The 15,904-nt window shown below is 52.6% G+C and overlaps 6 protein-coding genes across 6 annotated transcripts; 3 read left to right on the top strand and 3 right to left on the bottom strand.

Moving 5' to 3' along the window:
- Positions 1-660: 660 nt before the first annotated feature.
- Positions 661-1,593, bottom strand: ACET3X_003607 (uncharacterized protein; the record flags this gene model as incomplete). Its single annotated transcript, XM_069448900.1, has 3 exons — positions 661-1,436; positions 1,486-1,510; positions 1,561-1,593. The coding sequence occupies 3 exons, from the start codon at positions 1,591-1,593 to the stop codon at positions 661-663; spliced, it is 834 nt and encodes a 277-aa protein (XP_069310154.1).
- Positions 1,594-1,778: 185 nt separating this feature from the next.
- On the bottom strand, positions 1,779-2,151 carry ACET3X_003606 (uncharacterized protein; the record flags this gene model as incomplete). Its single annotated transcript, XM_069448899.1, has 2 exons — positions 1,779-1,987; positions 2,064-2,151. 2 exons carry the CDS (start codon positions 2,149-2,151, stop codon positions 1,779-1,781), a joined length of 297 nt encoding a protein of 98 aa, XP_069310153.1.
- Positions 2,152-2,572: 421 nt separating this feature from the next.
- ACET3X_003605 (uncharacterized protein) lies at positions 2,573-3,660 on the top strand (the record flags this gene model as incomplete). The annotated part of the gene is made up of 4 exons (XM_069448898.1): positions 2,573-2,639; positions 2,720-2,774; positions 2,833-3,173; positions 3,236-3,660. 4 exons carry the CDS (start codon positions 2,573-2,575, stop codon positions 3,658-3,660), a joined length of 888 nt encoding a protein of 295 aa, XP_069310152.1.
- Positions 3,661-4,065: 405 nt separating this feature from the next.
- Positions 4,066-5,703, bottom strand: ACET3X_003604 (uncharacterized protein; the record flags this gene model as incomplete). Its single annotated transcript, XM_069448897.1, has 1 exon — positions 4,066-5,703. The coding sequence occupies one exon, from the start codon at positions 5,701-5,703 to the stop codon at positions 4,066-4,068; it is 1,638 nt and encodes a 545-aa protein (XP_069310151.1).
- Positions 5,704-6,470: 767 nt separating this feature from the next.
- ACET3X_003603 (uncharacterized protein) lies at positions 6,471-8,608 on the top strand. Its single transcript, XM_069448896.1, has 2 exons — positions 6,471-7,172; positions 7,223-8,608. The coding sequence occupies exons 1-2, from the start codon at positions 6,759-6,761 to the stop codon at positions 8,312-8,314; spliced, it is 1,506 nt and encodes a 501-aa protein (XP_069310150.1). The 5' UTR covers positions 6,471-6,758; the 3' UTR covers positions 8,315-8,608.
- A 4,792-nt stretch (positions 8,609-13,400) lies between these two features.
- ACET3X_003602 (uncharacterized protein) lies at positions 13,401-15,744 on the top strand. The gene is made up of 3 exons (XM_069448895.1): positions 13,401-13,812; positions 13,871-14,861; positions 14,926-15,744. Exons 2-3 carry the CDS (start codon positions 14,506-14,508, stop codon positions 15,500-15,502), a joined length of 933 nt encoding a protein of 310 aa, XP_069310149.1. The 5' UTR covers positions 13,401-13,812; positions 13,871-14,505; the 3' UTR covers positions 15,503-15,744.
- The last annotated feature ends 160 nt before the right edge of the window (positions 15,745-15,904 follow it).

The following is a 15,904-nucleotide window of genomic DNA, read 5'->3' as shown; positions in this document are numbered from 1 at the left end:
TATGCATTGAAGGTGTTTTGGCTATGGCAGGCATATTTGGCATTTGAGGGCGTTCACGACTTTGGAATACGGAAAATTACTTGATGGATCACGGACGACACGAGCGGAAATACGATACGATACCCAATACACTCATAGACATGACACATCACGTCCGTTTATCATGCCACAGGGTTTTAGTTCGAACAAGTTCAAGTCTAGAACTTTGTTCTCGCATTCGCATTTCTTCGGAGCGACAAACTTGTTTACAATCGTACTACAAACTATACAGCGTCGTGACTCCTTGGCTACTTCGACGTACCGTGCAGGTGGTAAGCCGAAACAAAGCCTGAAACTCGGAATCTGACTTTCATCCATGCATTTATATCCGAGATATGACCTGACTTGGACCAAGAATTGGCTGTTCCAGATTCTCCTTGGCAATTGTCCGGTGACTCGAGGTTTGTCCGGAGCCGCGCGGCGTCTTCGCCCGAATCGGGTGACTACAGGACTTCACCTATGATCTTGTTCTGCAGCTCACAGACGTATGCCGTTGGGCACGAGTGCAGTTATCGAATACGCTTTCTTGCATTCCGTCAGCCCTTCAATGCCAACTTACATGTAGCATCCATGGTATCCGTGGCTCAAGATTTCAACACCGTGAGCTTGTGCCACAAGTTCTCACCTGCGCCGGCTCCTATCTCCACTAGCCTGCTGCGCTGCCTGCTGAGCAGCCTCGTGCCCCAGCTCACTGCGTAATGCTTTGAGCTTGGCCTCTACCTCTTCCTTCTTCTTGGCTTCCTTATCCAGCTGCTTCTCTACATCCTCAATCTTTTGCTTGAAGAAATCTTGTAGTGCCTGCTCTTGCTCTTGGCTGAAGGGAACATCATCGCCTCCCTTCTCTGGCAGCTGGGCGCTCCGCTCGCCGTTGGGCAGGCCGCGCCTGAGTCTTCCGTTTGCGCCCAGCGATGCCTTCTTCGAGCCGCCCTTGCCGGCAGGTATGAGGTAGTTCCACTGGTCTTCCGATGTGAGGGCGTCGAAGAGGGCCTCGGTAGGCTCGTTGAACTGCACGACTTCAAGGAACTCGGAGCGCACACAGCCCGTCCGCTCCTGCTCTGCTTGCATCTTCTCATCGCCGTACTTCTCCAGCTGCAGAAAATGCTGTCGGTATTGCGCCTTCTCGCCTGAGATGGGCTGGAAGTGCAGCCGTATGTCGATGTTGAAGCCTCCCCATCCTGTCTCGGTCACCTCGAAGGGCGGCTTCTCCACCATGCGCAGCGGGTTCTCGTACGTGTTGAATATCTTGAACGAAACTTTGTTGAGCCATGTTCTGATGTCGGGATCGCCGTCGGGTACGCGCACGTATACTGTCCAGCGCTTCGTATGGTCGTCTGGCACCGCTTTCGGTCGGTCGGGATGGCCTACTGGGGGCAACTGCCAGGCTTCAGAGCCGATTACTGGGCAAATGAGTGAATGTTCAGGCACATGAGTAGCGTTGCGTCTTACTGAGGTTCCGGCTGATGCGCTTGTTCTGCCCATCATCAGTATGCGCGTACAGCTATATCAAAGCGGTCGACTTGCCTTGACGCGCTTGTTGGAGGCTGGCGCAGGCATCTTGGCGCAGTCGGGTGAATTTATTGCCAACAGGCGCTATTTTGTTTTGATTGCAAAGAGAGATTGTAATGTGGTTTGTGCAAGTGCGATGGTGTCGTGTATTTTGTCAAAGGTCCAACGACCACTCGCGCTGGTATGCAGGAACGGAAGCTAACAGCTAATCCTTGTCAGCCCCAGGATCCACCTTATTTGCTCTGTCCGGTACCATTTCCCTTTGCGTTTCTCGTCCTCTCGTTGTACAGCTTGTCTTGCTTCCCAGCATTCGGCTTGCCTTCGATCCTATCCAACGAGTCTTCAATCAAGCCAATGTGACCGCGCAGGGTGCCTTCAATCTCGTCCATGCGCGCCTCCTGTTCCTCTTCCATATGGTCCAATTTCTTCTCCACCCGAGAGCCTATAGGATACAACTGTTAGAACAAGATCATCACGCGCTTCGTGACAGAAGTGTGTTTGGAGAGAAGGCGCAATACCTAGGTATGTCGCGACACCGGCTACCACGGTGAGGTTTGTGCCGACCAGAATGAGATCGTTCTTGAAAAGGTTCCTGATTGCCTGCATGGTTCAATTGGCAGAGCTTGCTGTTGTCTGGATTGATGTAAGATACAATGCAGCAGGCGCAATATCAGATCGCGTCTGGCTCTGGAGGACGGTTACTCGACACTAATATAAAGCATCATGACGACATTGAGTTTCTTCTGATAGGCAGAGTCTTGAGCGCGACGTGCATTACAACGCCGTGATGCTTTCAACTGCTCTATATTGTCCGATGCGCAGGTATATCTCATTGGCAACACATATTTGAATATAGAGCGGCTCTGTATGCAGGACGGAGGTCTACAGCTCCTCCGCATATCCCTGCTCGATCTTAGGCGAAGTGAACTTCGGGAGTGACATCAGCACTCGGAGCTTCCCATCACTGTCCTACCAAATAATTGTACAACTCCAATTGCTCTCCCACCAACCATTACACAGCACAACAATGGCTTCGACAACAACCCAGGCTGCGAAGAAGAAACTCGTGGTATGCGGCGGCAATGGCTTCTTGGGTATGTAAGCTAGAAAAGCTCCCAGATGGTTGGAGCAATAGCTCCACGCGAGCACATCAGCTAGCTAACATGGCACACAGGCAGCCGGATATGTAGAGCCGCCGCGCATAGAGGCTGGAGCGTGACCTCAATCTCGTACGCGCATCACATTCCTCTCTCGAACCATCCCGAGCCTCTGTTGACAAGATCCTAGGCGTTCAGGCACTCCACATTGGTCTTCCGTTTCTTCCTCGCAAACACCGCCGGACTGGTCAGACAAGGTGTCATGGCAAAAAGGCGATATCCTCGACCCCGAATCGTATACGAAACATCTCGAAGGCGCAGATGCGGTGATACACAGCATGGGCATATTGCTGGAAGCAGACTACAAGGGCGTTGTCAGCGGACGGGAGAGCCCTATCAAGGGTCTTCAGCGGGCGTTTAGCAAGACCAAGGCCGGAACTCAGAATCCGCTGACACGCAAGGAAGGCGAGAAGTTGCAGCCGCAGGAGAGTGACGGACAACTTACATACGAGATAATGAATCGCGACACTGGTATGTCGCATTTTCTTAGAGGCCCTTGTCGGTGTACACGACTAACAATCCTGCGCGGATAGCCGTATCCCTAGCCAAAGAAGCCTCCACACGCAAAGTTCCGACCTTCCTCTACATATCCGCTGCGGCAGGCACACCCATCCTCCCAGCACGCTACATCACGACGAAACGCGAAGCCGAGTCCCTCATCGCCTCCACCTTCCCTACTATGCGGTCGATCTTCATACGCGCACCATTCATGTACGATAGCAGCCGCACATTCACCCTCCCCATTGCGGCAGCGGGCGGCGTAGCAGCCATGATAAACAGTGCAGTTGGAGGACGGCTGACGTGGCTAATGGGAGCAGGAGGCATCAAGCCTCTGAAGGCGGATTTGGTGGGTGAGGCGGTCGTGGAAGCACTAGAAGACGACGAGGTTAGAGGGCCGGTCGAGGTACCAGAGATTGAGAAGCTAGGCACAAGAGCATGGAGGAAGAACATGCTATGAAGTTAGACGATACTTCGTCAAATGGCGAAACAATATTCAATTGCACCACTTCAACGACTGCAATCGCATCTATCTACCGTACCGGAGCAAAGTCTCAGTACCTATGGTCTCTTCAAAGGCGTGCTACAACGAAGCTCTCTTTCTGGGTCGAGCTCAGAAGCCTATAGGAAACACCGTAGGGTGTACCTCTATGACGCGATGCAATCCAAGATAGAACTTGGAAAGAAAGGTCTTGAAGCATCAGCTTTCTGAACGAAGACCACAATACTGCGGCGACCTAGGTCTGGCTGGGCTTCTCCTTTTTACGCTTCTCCCACTACCGCACGCGAATAAGCGCATATACCTGTGTGCTGTAGGTATTCCCTGCAATCGCTAAAGGAGTCAATGGTCGGCTGATGTCCAAGCTCACTTCTTACGGCCGCCGCCTTGGCTAGTTAACTTCTTCTTCATGTGTTTCGGCATCTTCTCCTTTCTCTTCTCGCGCTTCTCTTCTTTGACGGCCTTCTTGTGCGCGACCTTTTCGTCATGATCTACGTGCTTCTTTCCACGACTTGGACCCTTGTCGAAGATACTTTGATCAACCTCAGACGAGCTACCGTCATCCGAACCATCGTCTGACTCCTCAGCTTCAGATTCGTGATTGACGACCTTGTCAGCAAGGAGGGCTTGGTATGGAAGGTCGGAGCCAGCACCGGCATTGACAAGCTCGGCGTCGCGCTCAATATCGTAAACTTGTTCGAGCGTCTGTGGAATGTACTGGTTGCGAAAGACATCGTCGTCGTCCTCTTCCTTCTTCCTTTCCTCCTCGGTCAACGGTGCCTTGTTCAACAAGCTTCGGATGCTATCTTCCATCTGCGGCAGTTCTTGGATAGTCTTGGCTCCTGCGTCACTTGTGATGTAGGCATAAGCCTTGCGCTCACTAAGCGTTTCAACATTGCGTGAGCGGAAGAAGTCGGACACGTTCTTGACATCCATACGCAGGAACTCGAGAGAGCGAGGATGGTCGTGCTCGACGGCTTGCGACACATCGATGATCCATTGCTTGCCCTCGTGGTACAGGACGTTGTACTCGCTCAAGTCGGCGTGAACGAGGCGACATGTCTGGTACATGATACGCATGTAGGCCAGCATCTCGAGGTAGAGACTGGTCCATTTTGCGTCTTCCTCTTCTGCTGTGAGACCCTCGAAGCGCACGTCCTTTAGACGAGGCGCTGCCTTGCCCTTGCGGTCGCCCACGAAGCCCATGACAAGAACGTGGTTCCGCAGCGCATGAGCCATCGGCGAAGGGATACCTGCATCGTGTATTCTGGCCAGGTTCCTGCGCTCCTTGTCCGCCCACATCCTCACCATGGCACGGTTGTTGCTCTTGTTGTACCCTTGTCTGAAGCGGAATTCGCCTTCGACGTACTTGGCGCGGTCCTTGAAGACGAGAATCGACGTTTTGTATACTTTGACGGCGCGGTGGATGGATTCGGTGGTGGTGTCGTCTGCTTCTACCATGGCATGGTAGACGTTGGCTTCTTTGCCCGTGGATATGACGCCGTGAATCTCTGAGATTGCACCGCGGTTTATGAGCTGGAGCAGGATCATCTGAGTCCTTCGGTCCAGAACCTGTTCGGTTGTCGCGCGGTCTGCCTTGTCCTTGTTCCTCGCATTGCCGCCAGACGCGCCCGTCATGTTACCGGTGAGGCGAATCTTGCCGGCGTGCTTTGAGAGCGAGGCGACTTGGTCATCGATCGAGGCGTTTGTGTTGGCCGACGGCTTTTGTGGATTCGACTTGGGCTTGTGGTCGTCTGGTATGTTCGCATCGTTGAGTTTACGCTGGCGGTTGTATGCTTTGGTGAAGTCATGGTGGTCGGCCGATATCAGTTCGGGGACTATTTCGTCGTCGTCGTCGTCAAAGAGGTCGTCAATTTCGTCGTCTTCATCGTGGGTCGTCGTCTCTGCCGGTGCAGCTTCTTCGACTTGGTCGACTTGGCTGGTTTGCTCTACTTGTTCGGGCTGGTGGGCTGGCAGCTCTACTCCTCCGTCGGTGGTGGCCATGGTTGGTTGTTTGGGTTGTTGTTCGGCGGCAAGAAAAAAGTCGAGGAACGTCACACAAATGATTCCGATGGCAGAAATGGCGGGGCTGCATTTGGCCGCCCGCGATTTTGCCAAAGGCGGTGAAGCCGAGTGAAAGACTAGCCGGCCCCGACGCGCTGTTCGTATTCTCGCACATCCGCGGCGAAACAATTGCAACCGGTCCCAAGGCATTTCACACCCCCCAGGGGTCGAGGTTACGCATCAACACCGAGCCAAGAATGGCACTTTGCTATCCGGCCTGGAGTGATGTCATGCTCAGACGATCGCCCACAGGATAACATAGAAACGCGTATCGCTGCCTATCGCAATCTGGGGAGCGTCCGTCTGTTCCACTTCGAACGCGCAGCAACACAGCCACAGCAAACAAGCACGTCCGACTCAGCCCAAAGCAAAATGATTAGTGGCTTGTCAGAAGAAACACAGGCCAGGCACGCGTACGCTCTGATAGGCCTAGCCGGAGTCGCCGTCATAACAGGCAAGGCGGCTGGACTATTCTGATACACCCTAGTCTCCACCCGCCGGCTTGTGAAACGCTTCAGGAGAGCCATCACGACCACTCAGGTCTGCGCAGCACCTGAATTGGAGACACCATGGAAGGGCTGCTGATGCCGCATGGACTTATCCCATGGCCGCTGTGCTTACCCTGGTGGGTACCGAGATTGCCCTCGCATACCATCTCGCGACTTTTAATAGTCGGAGCTCCTCTGACACGCAGTATTGCTTTGCATTCTTTATCCGACCTTGCTATACCTCACACTCTCTCAGTCAGACGTCTGGACGCCAGGACGACCGCATTCATTACATTCCTTTTCACACACTCTCTTTGCAGAGCTTTACATTCTTTCATCACTACCGCTCCGTACGCATTGTTGACATTGTGTCTTTGCGCGTGAATCTCCCCCATCACACAGCAACAGGCTCTTCTGTGAAGACTATTCTCTCGAGCTCAGAGACCTCCCTTTTGCGCCTTAGCAACTTGATTTTCAAACTTTTCAAACGCGCCCGGACTCACGAAAATGCATTTTTCGACCTACACCACCGCGAGCGTGCTGGCCGCTTTGGCCACAGCTCAGACCTTTACCGATTGCAACCCCATGGAAAAGAAGTGCCCCAACAACCCTGCCATGCCTCAGACCTGGGAGACCGACTTCACTGCTGGCAAGGACGCTATCAAGGGCTGGAAGCAGACTGCCGGAACCCTCAACTACGTACCCGAGGGCGCCGAGTTCACTGTTGCTAAGAAGGGCGATGCTCCTACGATCGGATCCGAGGCCTTTCTTCACTTTGGATACGTTGAGGTTGTCATGAAGGCAGCTCCTGGCGTTGGCATCGTCTCTTCCATTGTTCTTCAATCTGACAACTTGGATGAGGTCGATTGGGAATGGATTGGGGGTGTAGACAGCCGCGTACAACAGAACTACTTTGGAAAGGTATTTAAACAAGTCAACTGGTTTCGTTTTTCCACTAACACATGGACCAGGGCAACACTACTACCTATGATCGTATGATCGAGGCTGATGCTCCCAACAACCAAAATGAATTCCACAAGTACGCTCTCAACTGGACTGCTGAATCGCTTACCTGGATCGTTGATGACGTGCCTACGCGCACCCTGAACTTTGCTGATGCCAACGGCGGCAAGAACTACCCGCAGACGCCTTGTAACGTACGCCTCGGAAACTGGCCAGGTGGTGACTCCAAGGACGAGGGCACTCGCCAGTGGGCAGGTGGCAACGTCACCTACGAGGATGCGCCTTTTACCATGACAGTCAAGTCGATCAAGGTCATCAACTACTCGCCCGGAAAGGAGTACGAGTGGACAGACAAGACCGGTGACTTCCAGTCTATCAAGGTGATCGATGCCGGTGACACAGAGGGTGCTCCTGTAAACTCTGTAGCTATCGAGGCGTCCGCTACTGCTACTGCTACTGGCGCCCCGCTCGAGTCTGGTGTTGATGCGCCATCTGCTACTGGCGAGGCTGGCAATGGTTCGAACACATCCACTACCTGCACCGAGAGCAAGCAGCCAGGTGCAACCCCTGTCCCAGTTGACGGCGCTGGCGGCAAGTCTGATTTCAACTACCCCACTGGTGGTGCAGCTGTACCCCAGGAGTCGGGCAGCCCTGAATCTCCCTCTGGCGATTCTCCCTCTGGTAGCGACAACGAAGATGAGCCATGCGAGTGCGGTACTGCCACCGTCACCGTCACCGGCGCCCCTCCTGCTATCACCGACGCACCACCCGCCACTTTCTCGACTGAGTACTCTGCCGTTCTCCCTTCTGATGTCGTTTCATCTGTTGTAGAGACGCCATTGGCCAGCACTGCTCAGACACCCATTGTCACTTCTGCAGCACCTTCGTCTCCTCCCTACCCAACTGAGTCCGGCTTGGAGATCGACACTAGGTCCGCGCCTGGTGTCGTCGTACCCTCAGCCCCTACTGGTGCCCTACCCCAGCCGTCTGGCAACGCCACCTTCACTGCACCCCCAGCAGAGTTCACCGGTGCCGCAAGCCACATTAAAGCCAGCGGTCTTGTCGGTGCCGTTGTAGGAGCTGTCTTGTTGGCCTTCTAAAGCCCCTTGAAGTTCCAATGAGGTCAAATGTTAGACTCGCGTTGCGATTATAGTGAGTTTATGTTGCTGTAAATACTTTCAAGCGGCTAAGCGTTAGATACGCATGCCGCATTCATGGCGATGAAGAAACATTCTCGTCTTCACTTCTTTCTTGCTCCAACTTTTTCATCTTCTTTCTTTTCTCACGTAGACAATGCACAGCTATATGGATGGCACAAAACGGTACAACATAGTACGTAACGTTACATTGACGTCAATGAATGAAATCATCATCTTCACATAAGAAGAACCCGTACATCTTTCTACCCAATCCTGACTTTACATTCTCGCTTACGGTCCCTCGTTGCATTTCAATCATTCATGGCAATGCAGAGGAAATCATAATGACCTTGCTCCGAGATGACCGCAGGTCTTCTTCAACCCACTCCACGGCAATCATTCACTCCTACCACCCCACCCGGCGCATAAAACTCATATCGCCTCGCACTATGCGACTCATCACCTGCCACTCTCTCAGCGTCACACTCTTTGCTGCATTTCTGCAGATGCTATCCGTCCTTCCTCCTATCCCATCCCTTTCGCGTCGGCATCATGGATGTGGTTCGACAAGGACGAGGGACAACAGCCAGCGACGGCATGAACATGCTACACGGAAGCTTCGTTCCGACAACCATAACACACGCACAGCATTTGCAAAAGGGGACTTTATACCAAGCACAAGTCTTCCTATATTCTAGTTCTGCCCCCTCTTCCAAAGCGTCGCGAGAAATCTCATGCTCATCCTCAGCGACGTACTCGGCTAGCCGCGCAGGTAGCGACTGCGGTACTCGTACCGGCATCCGCGTTTTTTGCTTCGCCTGCTTATCCTGATCTGTCTTTTTCCACTGCTTGTCTCGTTTCTCGTGCTTTGCTCGGCGTACCCGTCTCTCCTTGTTGTCCTGTTTGTCCCAGATATCGCGTCTACCCCATCTTGTTCGCCGTTGCAATCCCTCGAGTAAGGAGCCCGGGACGCAGTGTAGGTGTGCTGGGCGATCATAGGGGTTGACGGGGGCATTTGGTGTGCTGAACGGTGTTGGCGTGACGGGTAGCAGGTATGAGAACTCGGTATCTGGGCGATGTGTTGGTGGCGATGCGGGAGTGCTGCGACCTGCGAAACGCGCTTCGTGGTATAGCCTTGATTGGTTTGTGGCAGAGGGAATTTGGTGTTGGATTTTGGGGGAGGCGGATGGTGATGTCGTTTCAGCTTTATACGCTTCTGCGGGGATTTGGTGTTCAAATAATGGTTCTGCTTCCTTCTTGATCTTCACGACCGGCTGTGGCGAAGGCGAAAGCGAATCATGAGGGGCCTCAGTAGGCGGCTTCTTCATATGTATGCCAGCCGATCGATCACAATCATGGTACAGAAGCGACATGCCATCTTCGCTTCCTAGTAACTCGTCGCTCTCTCTTTTGATCAGCATAGACCGGTAAAACTCCTCAGCAAGCGGAGTTGGCACACGGAGTGGCGATTGGGACCACTCATTTTGGAATGCGGAGAAGGAAGGGAAGCGTCGCGGCGTTTCGGGAGTAGCTGTTACTGGCACTAGATTTTCCTCGACATCTTCGAACTTGACTTTGACTGGAGTTCGAAATGAAGATTCCACATGGGAAGTCTGGCGTCGTGGTATCTCAAGACTGGCTGCAAGTGGAACGCCATCTTCAACCTTGATACGGGTCAGAACACGTAAGGGCGTTCCTTGCGATTGCATTATTCCACTTCTTTCCTTCAATTGCTAGATCGAGTGCTCGCGAGTATTTTGACAGTGTTAGAAATTCTGGGAATGGAATGGGGTGTACGACACAGTTTCCAGACCAGTGAGGATAGGTTGCTGGATCCGTGCTCGAATGGAGACTGGGTGACGATGGAGCTTAAGGAGTGCTTTGGTTGCAGCCGGCTCCGTAAATTTTAGAAGACCTAGGGATCTTTCTGGTCATCTACTAAGTATGGTGTGTACGTGCACGGATGGTAAGCGGTACTGAGTGAAGTCGTGTGCTCAGAGTTGAATCAGCCATTGCAAATCACAAGAACTTGTCATCTCTTGGTATTGCGTGCCCGATGTGGTCAATTCTGCTAAAAGTACAGACAAGTGGAGAGTGCGATGGAGACGCTGTGACAGCGCAAAACACTGCGACTTCAACAGGGTCGTGAACTTGCTTTTAATTTGCACAGTATGATACAGTTACACATCAACCAGCCATTGACACTGGCAATGGTTTGCGCGCAGCTCTTCTCGTTTCTCTCGATCTCCGGTACGTTTTGTGGATCGTGACATGGAGACTGCAACATTACCCTGAGGGTCTTCCAGGCGCAATGTTATCTCCTCCGAGAGTGGAGCCAGGGTGGCGTCGGATCTCATAGTCATCTTTCGACAATAAGGGGTCTTGCCTCTCGGCGTCCATTCTTCGAACAATCTCACGGAGTAAGGGAAATTCGGAAGTCCTACAGTCTTAGTGTTGGCAATATCCGACGCAGTGTTTGTCGCTTCAGTGACGTATATTAAACCTTCAAGTAGAGTTTCGTTGAAGACACACTGCCACAGATTATCCCCAGGCTGGAACGGATCACCCAGCCCTGAAGGATGTGCTTGTAGCTCCCCGTCGACGAAGAGCTCATCCTCGGCCAGCAATACAACTTTGTCGTAGGTAGTTCGAAAGTGATAGGTAGATCCATCTTCATGCTCAGCATTGGCAGCCGGTAGCAATTCCAAGGGCGGAATGTTCGGTATGCCTTCGCCATGGCGAACGCTGGTATTGTTGGACGGTGATCCTACCGCTATCATAGTTGAAGTTTCGTTGCCTGCCGGCGCGGGGAGTACACTGAGTTGAAAGGTTGAATTGAATGCGCAATTCCACGTGTTCATCTGATTGCCGCTTGCCAGACATGCCGAGTTCTGCTGTTGTGGAAGTTGAATGGGTAGCGCAAAGATTCCACGGCGAATACCGCTGGGGTTATCGTTACTTGGGGTGCCGTCACCAGCAGTGTGTACAACAGCACCTTGATCACTGTAGATACGCCGTTAGCGGCATCCTAAAACTGGACCTTGGAGCATTACTTGATTGGAGATCGATCTTTGACAGCCAAAAGACTCAGCCCAATCGTAAGAAGCATCAGGAATTGCATTCCTAGCAGGGCCAGAATGCGTTGCCGTCGAGACATCCGATGCCACACGTTCCTTGGGAGATTGGGCAGAGGCTTTTCATGCGCATCAATCCTGTTACCGGACGGCACAAAAACCTCTTTCTCATCTTGATCTGGACTGAGTATGGGGGCAGAAAGAACGTTGCTCCTCTCGAACGGGACAGCCTCAATTCCATCCTCGATTTTCTTGAGGAGGCATGTCCCAGAATTAATTCCCGGTGTGTCTGCGGATTGAGAGCTGTCGTAATTGGATGGAAAAGTTGTATAGATACTGGGAAGTGGTTGAATGCTGTTAATAGATCGGTGAGGCAGCCGCATGAATGCAATCCAGGGCTTTTGGGTTGGTATTAATAGAGAGAGTATCCACCTTGTCGGACCAGCCAGACACTCAGAATCGTAGAAAGCGAATGATAGAATAGAGAGCGAACGAAAATAACCACTTGGACATACCCGAAATATCAGCTCGACATAGAGCATATAAAGCTTCGTCCTTGGACTATCAAGCTGTTGAGCTCCATGTGCCGAACTTGCATATCGCTTTAACTACGCCGTACTCATACTGAGGTTCGACATCCAATCGCAGGTCTACTACAGTCACGCCTGACTGGTTGCCGGTGCATCCTTGCTACAAGATTGAGGACAGACTGGGTAAAGAGGCTGAAAGTGTATTTGATGGCGATTTTGGGTATTGGCTCTGCGCTCACCATAAGGGCTGTAGGTGGGCCGTGCAATAGCCGCCCACACTCACATCGGTCGTGAAAACGGCTGTCACGTCTGTGTAGCCAGGTTTCAACCCAAAAGCGAACGGCTGCCGACATGAAGCAAGATTATGGAAAGTTGAATGGCTTCTGCTCAACTTGTGATCATGGTGCCTGCCGACCCTTTCGCATTTGAAGCATTGTCGGCATGCGCCGCGCAGTGATGATCCGTGGTGGTACAGGTCCCACGCGTACAAGTCTGTTGTGTCTATGAACACGATCGTTCGGGCAGGGAACGGGAAGCGTTGTACCCTGTGTCTGTGTGTGTGACCACGCGCGTGGGCGTGTGTATATGTGACGGGTAGCCGCTGCCCAGAGGTGACGTAGCCCTGGAGGTCGCGTCGAGGGCCGCGAACAGAGCTACGTTATCAACCTGCATCTGTTTCGCTCTCGTGAAGTTTGGCGCTTAGTCTGAAAAATTGCAACGCGAATGCGAGCTTGTAGTTTGTCGGCTCCTGTCGTGGAATGCAAGGTACGGGGACGCGTCTTGGTGATGTGGGTGGTTGGGCTAGCTCTCCTGGCGGGCAGGATCGACCCGAAGTGCGACATCTCCCGGCCAATGTCTTCACCAGCATCCAATGACATGCTATTAATCCACTCTCCAGCTCTCTTGGGCGAGGACGAAAAGATGTTCAGAGCGCGCGACTGCGCGACTGCGTTGCGTTTCCTGAGGCGCAACGACCCCAGCCCTGCTTTTATCAAAGGTTGTTTGAACCCCAGAGTAGCCGCGGAACCCTCCAGGTTTCGTGAAGATTGCCCTGTTTCGAAACAAGAAAACAATGCACCAGCGTCATCTCACCATTGTTTCGAAGACAGGCAATCTTCAGGATCTTATACAGAATTGCGCATGTCCATCGTTTCGATGCGGCTGACGTACATGGTGACCCTGGCGTCAATCATTGAGTTTCTAAACATGCCAAGCTGAACAGTAAGGAGTCTAGGCATCAAAATGCCCACATGCTTGCTGATGGTACCATGGTTTCTGCTAATATTAGGACAGCTGAGAGAAGTAGCTTGCCTGAAGTGTCAAGGCTGCGACAACTAAGCTTGAAGAGTGCTGATCTCATCGATCAGTCCCGAATATGTGCCACCGTGACGGGAGAAGAGGCTCAGCCCCGGATGTGAAGCATATAATATCCAACGACGAACCGTGGGGAAATGTTTTTGTCGTTTACTCTTGATCGACATACCAACTTCTAGCAAACAATTCGACAAGTATGGGCATATTCCAACGATCTTCCCGCGCAGCGTCCACTCCTCAGGCATCGGTGGCAAGACAACAGGGTATCCATTGGCCGCTTTTCGCCTCCAGCGCGGTGCTCTGCGCTCTTTCGATCACCGTCTTCAGTTTGATCAGTTCCATGGTAGCATGGCTACTGGACCAGAAGCATCATGTGCACGCTTATCAAGTGAACTGGCCTGGAAATCCCACCCAAATCAACGTTGAGCCTAAGACTTTATGGACGGACCAAGGGCATGAGAGCAACGGCCTAGCAGTGTATGGATTCTTCTTGGGCGTCTTTGGCATGTTGACGGCATGGAGGATGAGGAGGGCTGGTCAGGTACGTCGAATGAAACTCTTTGTATTCATCTGGACAGCACGCTGATTGTTGTAAGCAGACGTCAAGAAGCCTTACCGCTCTCACGGCCCTGTTGTTGGTTGGCACCATTTTCAGCCTGTCAGCCTTCATTTTCGTCTTCGTAATCACGTACCAGACGACTGGCCAGCGCATTCGCGAGCCCATCGCCCTCAATGCGGTCGGCCTCAACTACCCGGCTCAGAGATGGACACCGGAGACGTGGTTCAGCGCTATCCTCGATCTTCCCCTAGCCGATAGAGCGCAACACGCCCAGATCAAAAGCAAGGTCAGGAACATGGAAGCATGGCGGTGGATGCTACTCCCCCTTCTACTCATGTACATAACTGCATCGTACGTTACAGTAGCAACTTGGCTACGACAGCGGAGGATTACGACAGTACAGGCAAGCTCTGCTGGTTCTGCAGAGAAGACGGGAGGTCAATGAATAGGCACATGTGTTGGTTTGGTTGCACATGGCGGTGTCACACTCCAAAATTAGCGAGTTAGCAAGGCAGGTGCGAACCTCGGCGCGTGACGAAAAAGTCCCCCCACCGACCTTTAATTCGCATTAACATACACGAACACAACTGCACTTATCTACACTGCACCTACATCTACACCTTCACATACGCGCGCCCTCGCCTCCTTTTTCTCCCCCAGACAAGAGGCTTCGCCATGGGCTGGCTCCTCTACCTCGCCATGCCCGCCGTGCTTGTCATGGCCATGCGCCTGCTCTCACTCGTGCTGCCCGCGAAGCCCGCCCAGCTGCTATCCTACTACGCCTTCGCAATAAGCTCCTTCACCCTCATGTTGAGCTGCGCCCTGTATGGCACACTTGTGGCTTTACCCCTGCGCCTGATTGGTTATGGTGGACTCATTCAATGGACGGTTGGGCGGGCGTTCAAGTGGTGCATGTGGCTGGCCACAGGCGTCACGTTCCGAGTGACTGGGAGTATGAAGAAAGAAGGAGGCTTTAGTGGAGAAGACGCCCTCAGGGATCGTCCGGCAGTATTCGTGGGCAATCATCAGACGTGGGTTTTTCCAAGGCTCTCTTGCCAGGCCAAATTTCGAGTGCGGTGCTGACATTGCTGGTAGCGAACTCGACGTCCTCATGCTCGGCTGCATGTTCCCAAAATACACCTCGGTCACGGCCAAGAAGTCGCTCAAATATGTACCATTGCTAGGCTGGTTCATGGCGCTCTCCAAAACCGTCTTCATCGACCGCGCAAACCGCACCTCGTCTCGCGCTGCCTTCGACACGGCCGCCCACACGATGAGAACAACGCGCCAGAACGTCTTCATCTTCCCCGAAGGCACGCGATCATATGCAACCAAACCTGATCTCCTACCCTTCAAGAAGGGCGCATTCCATCTGGCCGTACAAGCACAAGTCCCCATTGTGCCCGTCGTCTGTGGCAACTACTACCACGTTCTGGACGTCAAGGGCAAGAGGGTCTCCCCAGGCGTGATAGATATTACCGTCTTGCCGCCGATCCAAACCAAGGGGTTGACAGCAGAGCACGTAGATGGCCTGGTTAAGAAGACAAGAGATGCCATGATGGACGAGCTGATTCGATTGAGTCACGTCTCGGGCACGGGCAATGGAGAGCCGCTCCCGAGAACCACTGGAACCGACGGACAGGAGCGCAGTGAGCTGAGGAAACGGAATTAGCATTTTCACCCTTGGCGCATACGGCGTTAGGTGGTGCTTGATATACACATTGATATCCCAAAGACGACAGACTTGATGCTGTCGGGCTGAGTGACATGTACATAATCCTATTTTGAGTAGTAAGGAAACAGAATCTAGTCTAGCATAGTGCAACAGCGTACTCTCTAGACGCTTGTTGCTTCTTCTCGTCAGCACGATGACTTGGGATCTGGCGAGTCACAACAATACAAAAAACACTCGTATTCTAAAACTCGTACCAGCAACACATGAAACACATTCGCCGAGTTTTCCGCCATACCAATCATTGTGTAATACGAAAAGCATCTTTCAAACGACCGCGTATACAAGATGCAACTAAACGTATACGAACTTGGTGGTGATGTATGGTTGGAGCTCGGCAAG

This window comes from Alternaria dauci, chromosome 2 (assembly GCF_042100115.1).
Source record: "Alternaria dauci strain A2016 chromosome 2, whole genome shotgun sequence".
NCBI lineage: Eukaryota > Fungi > Ascomycota > Dothideomycetes > Pleosporales > Pleosporaceae > Alternaria > Alternaria dauci.
The sequence above is the reverse complement of the archived record's forward strand: the minus strand, read 5'-3'. Positions and strand labels throughout refer to the sequence as shown.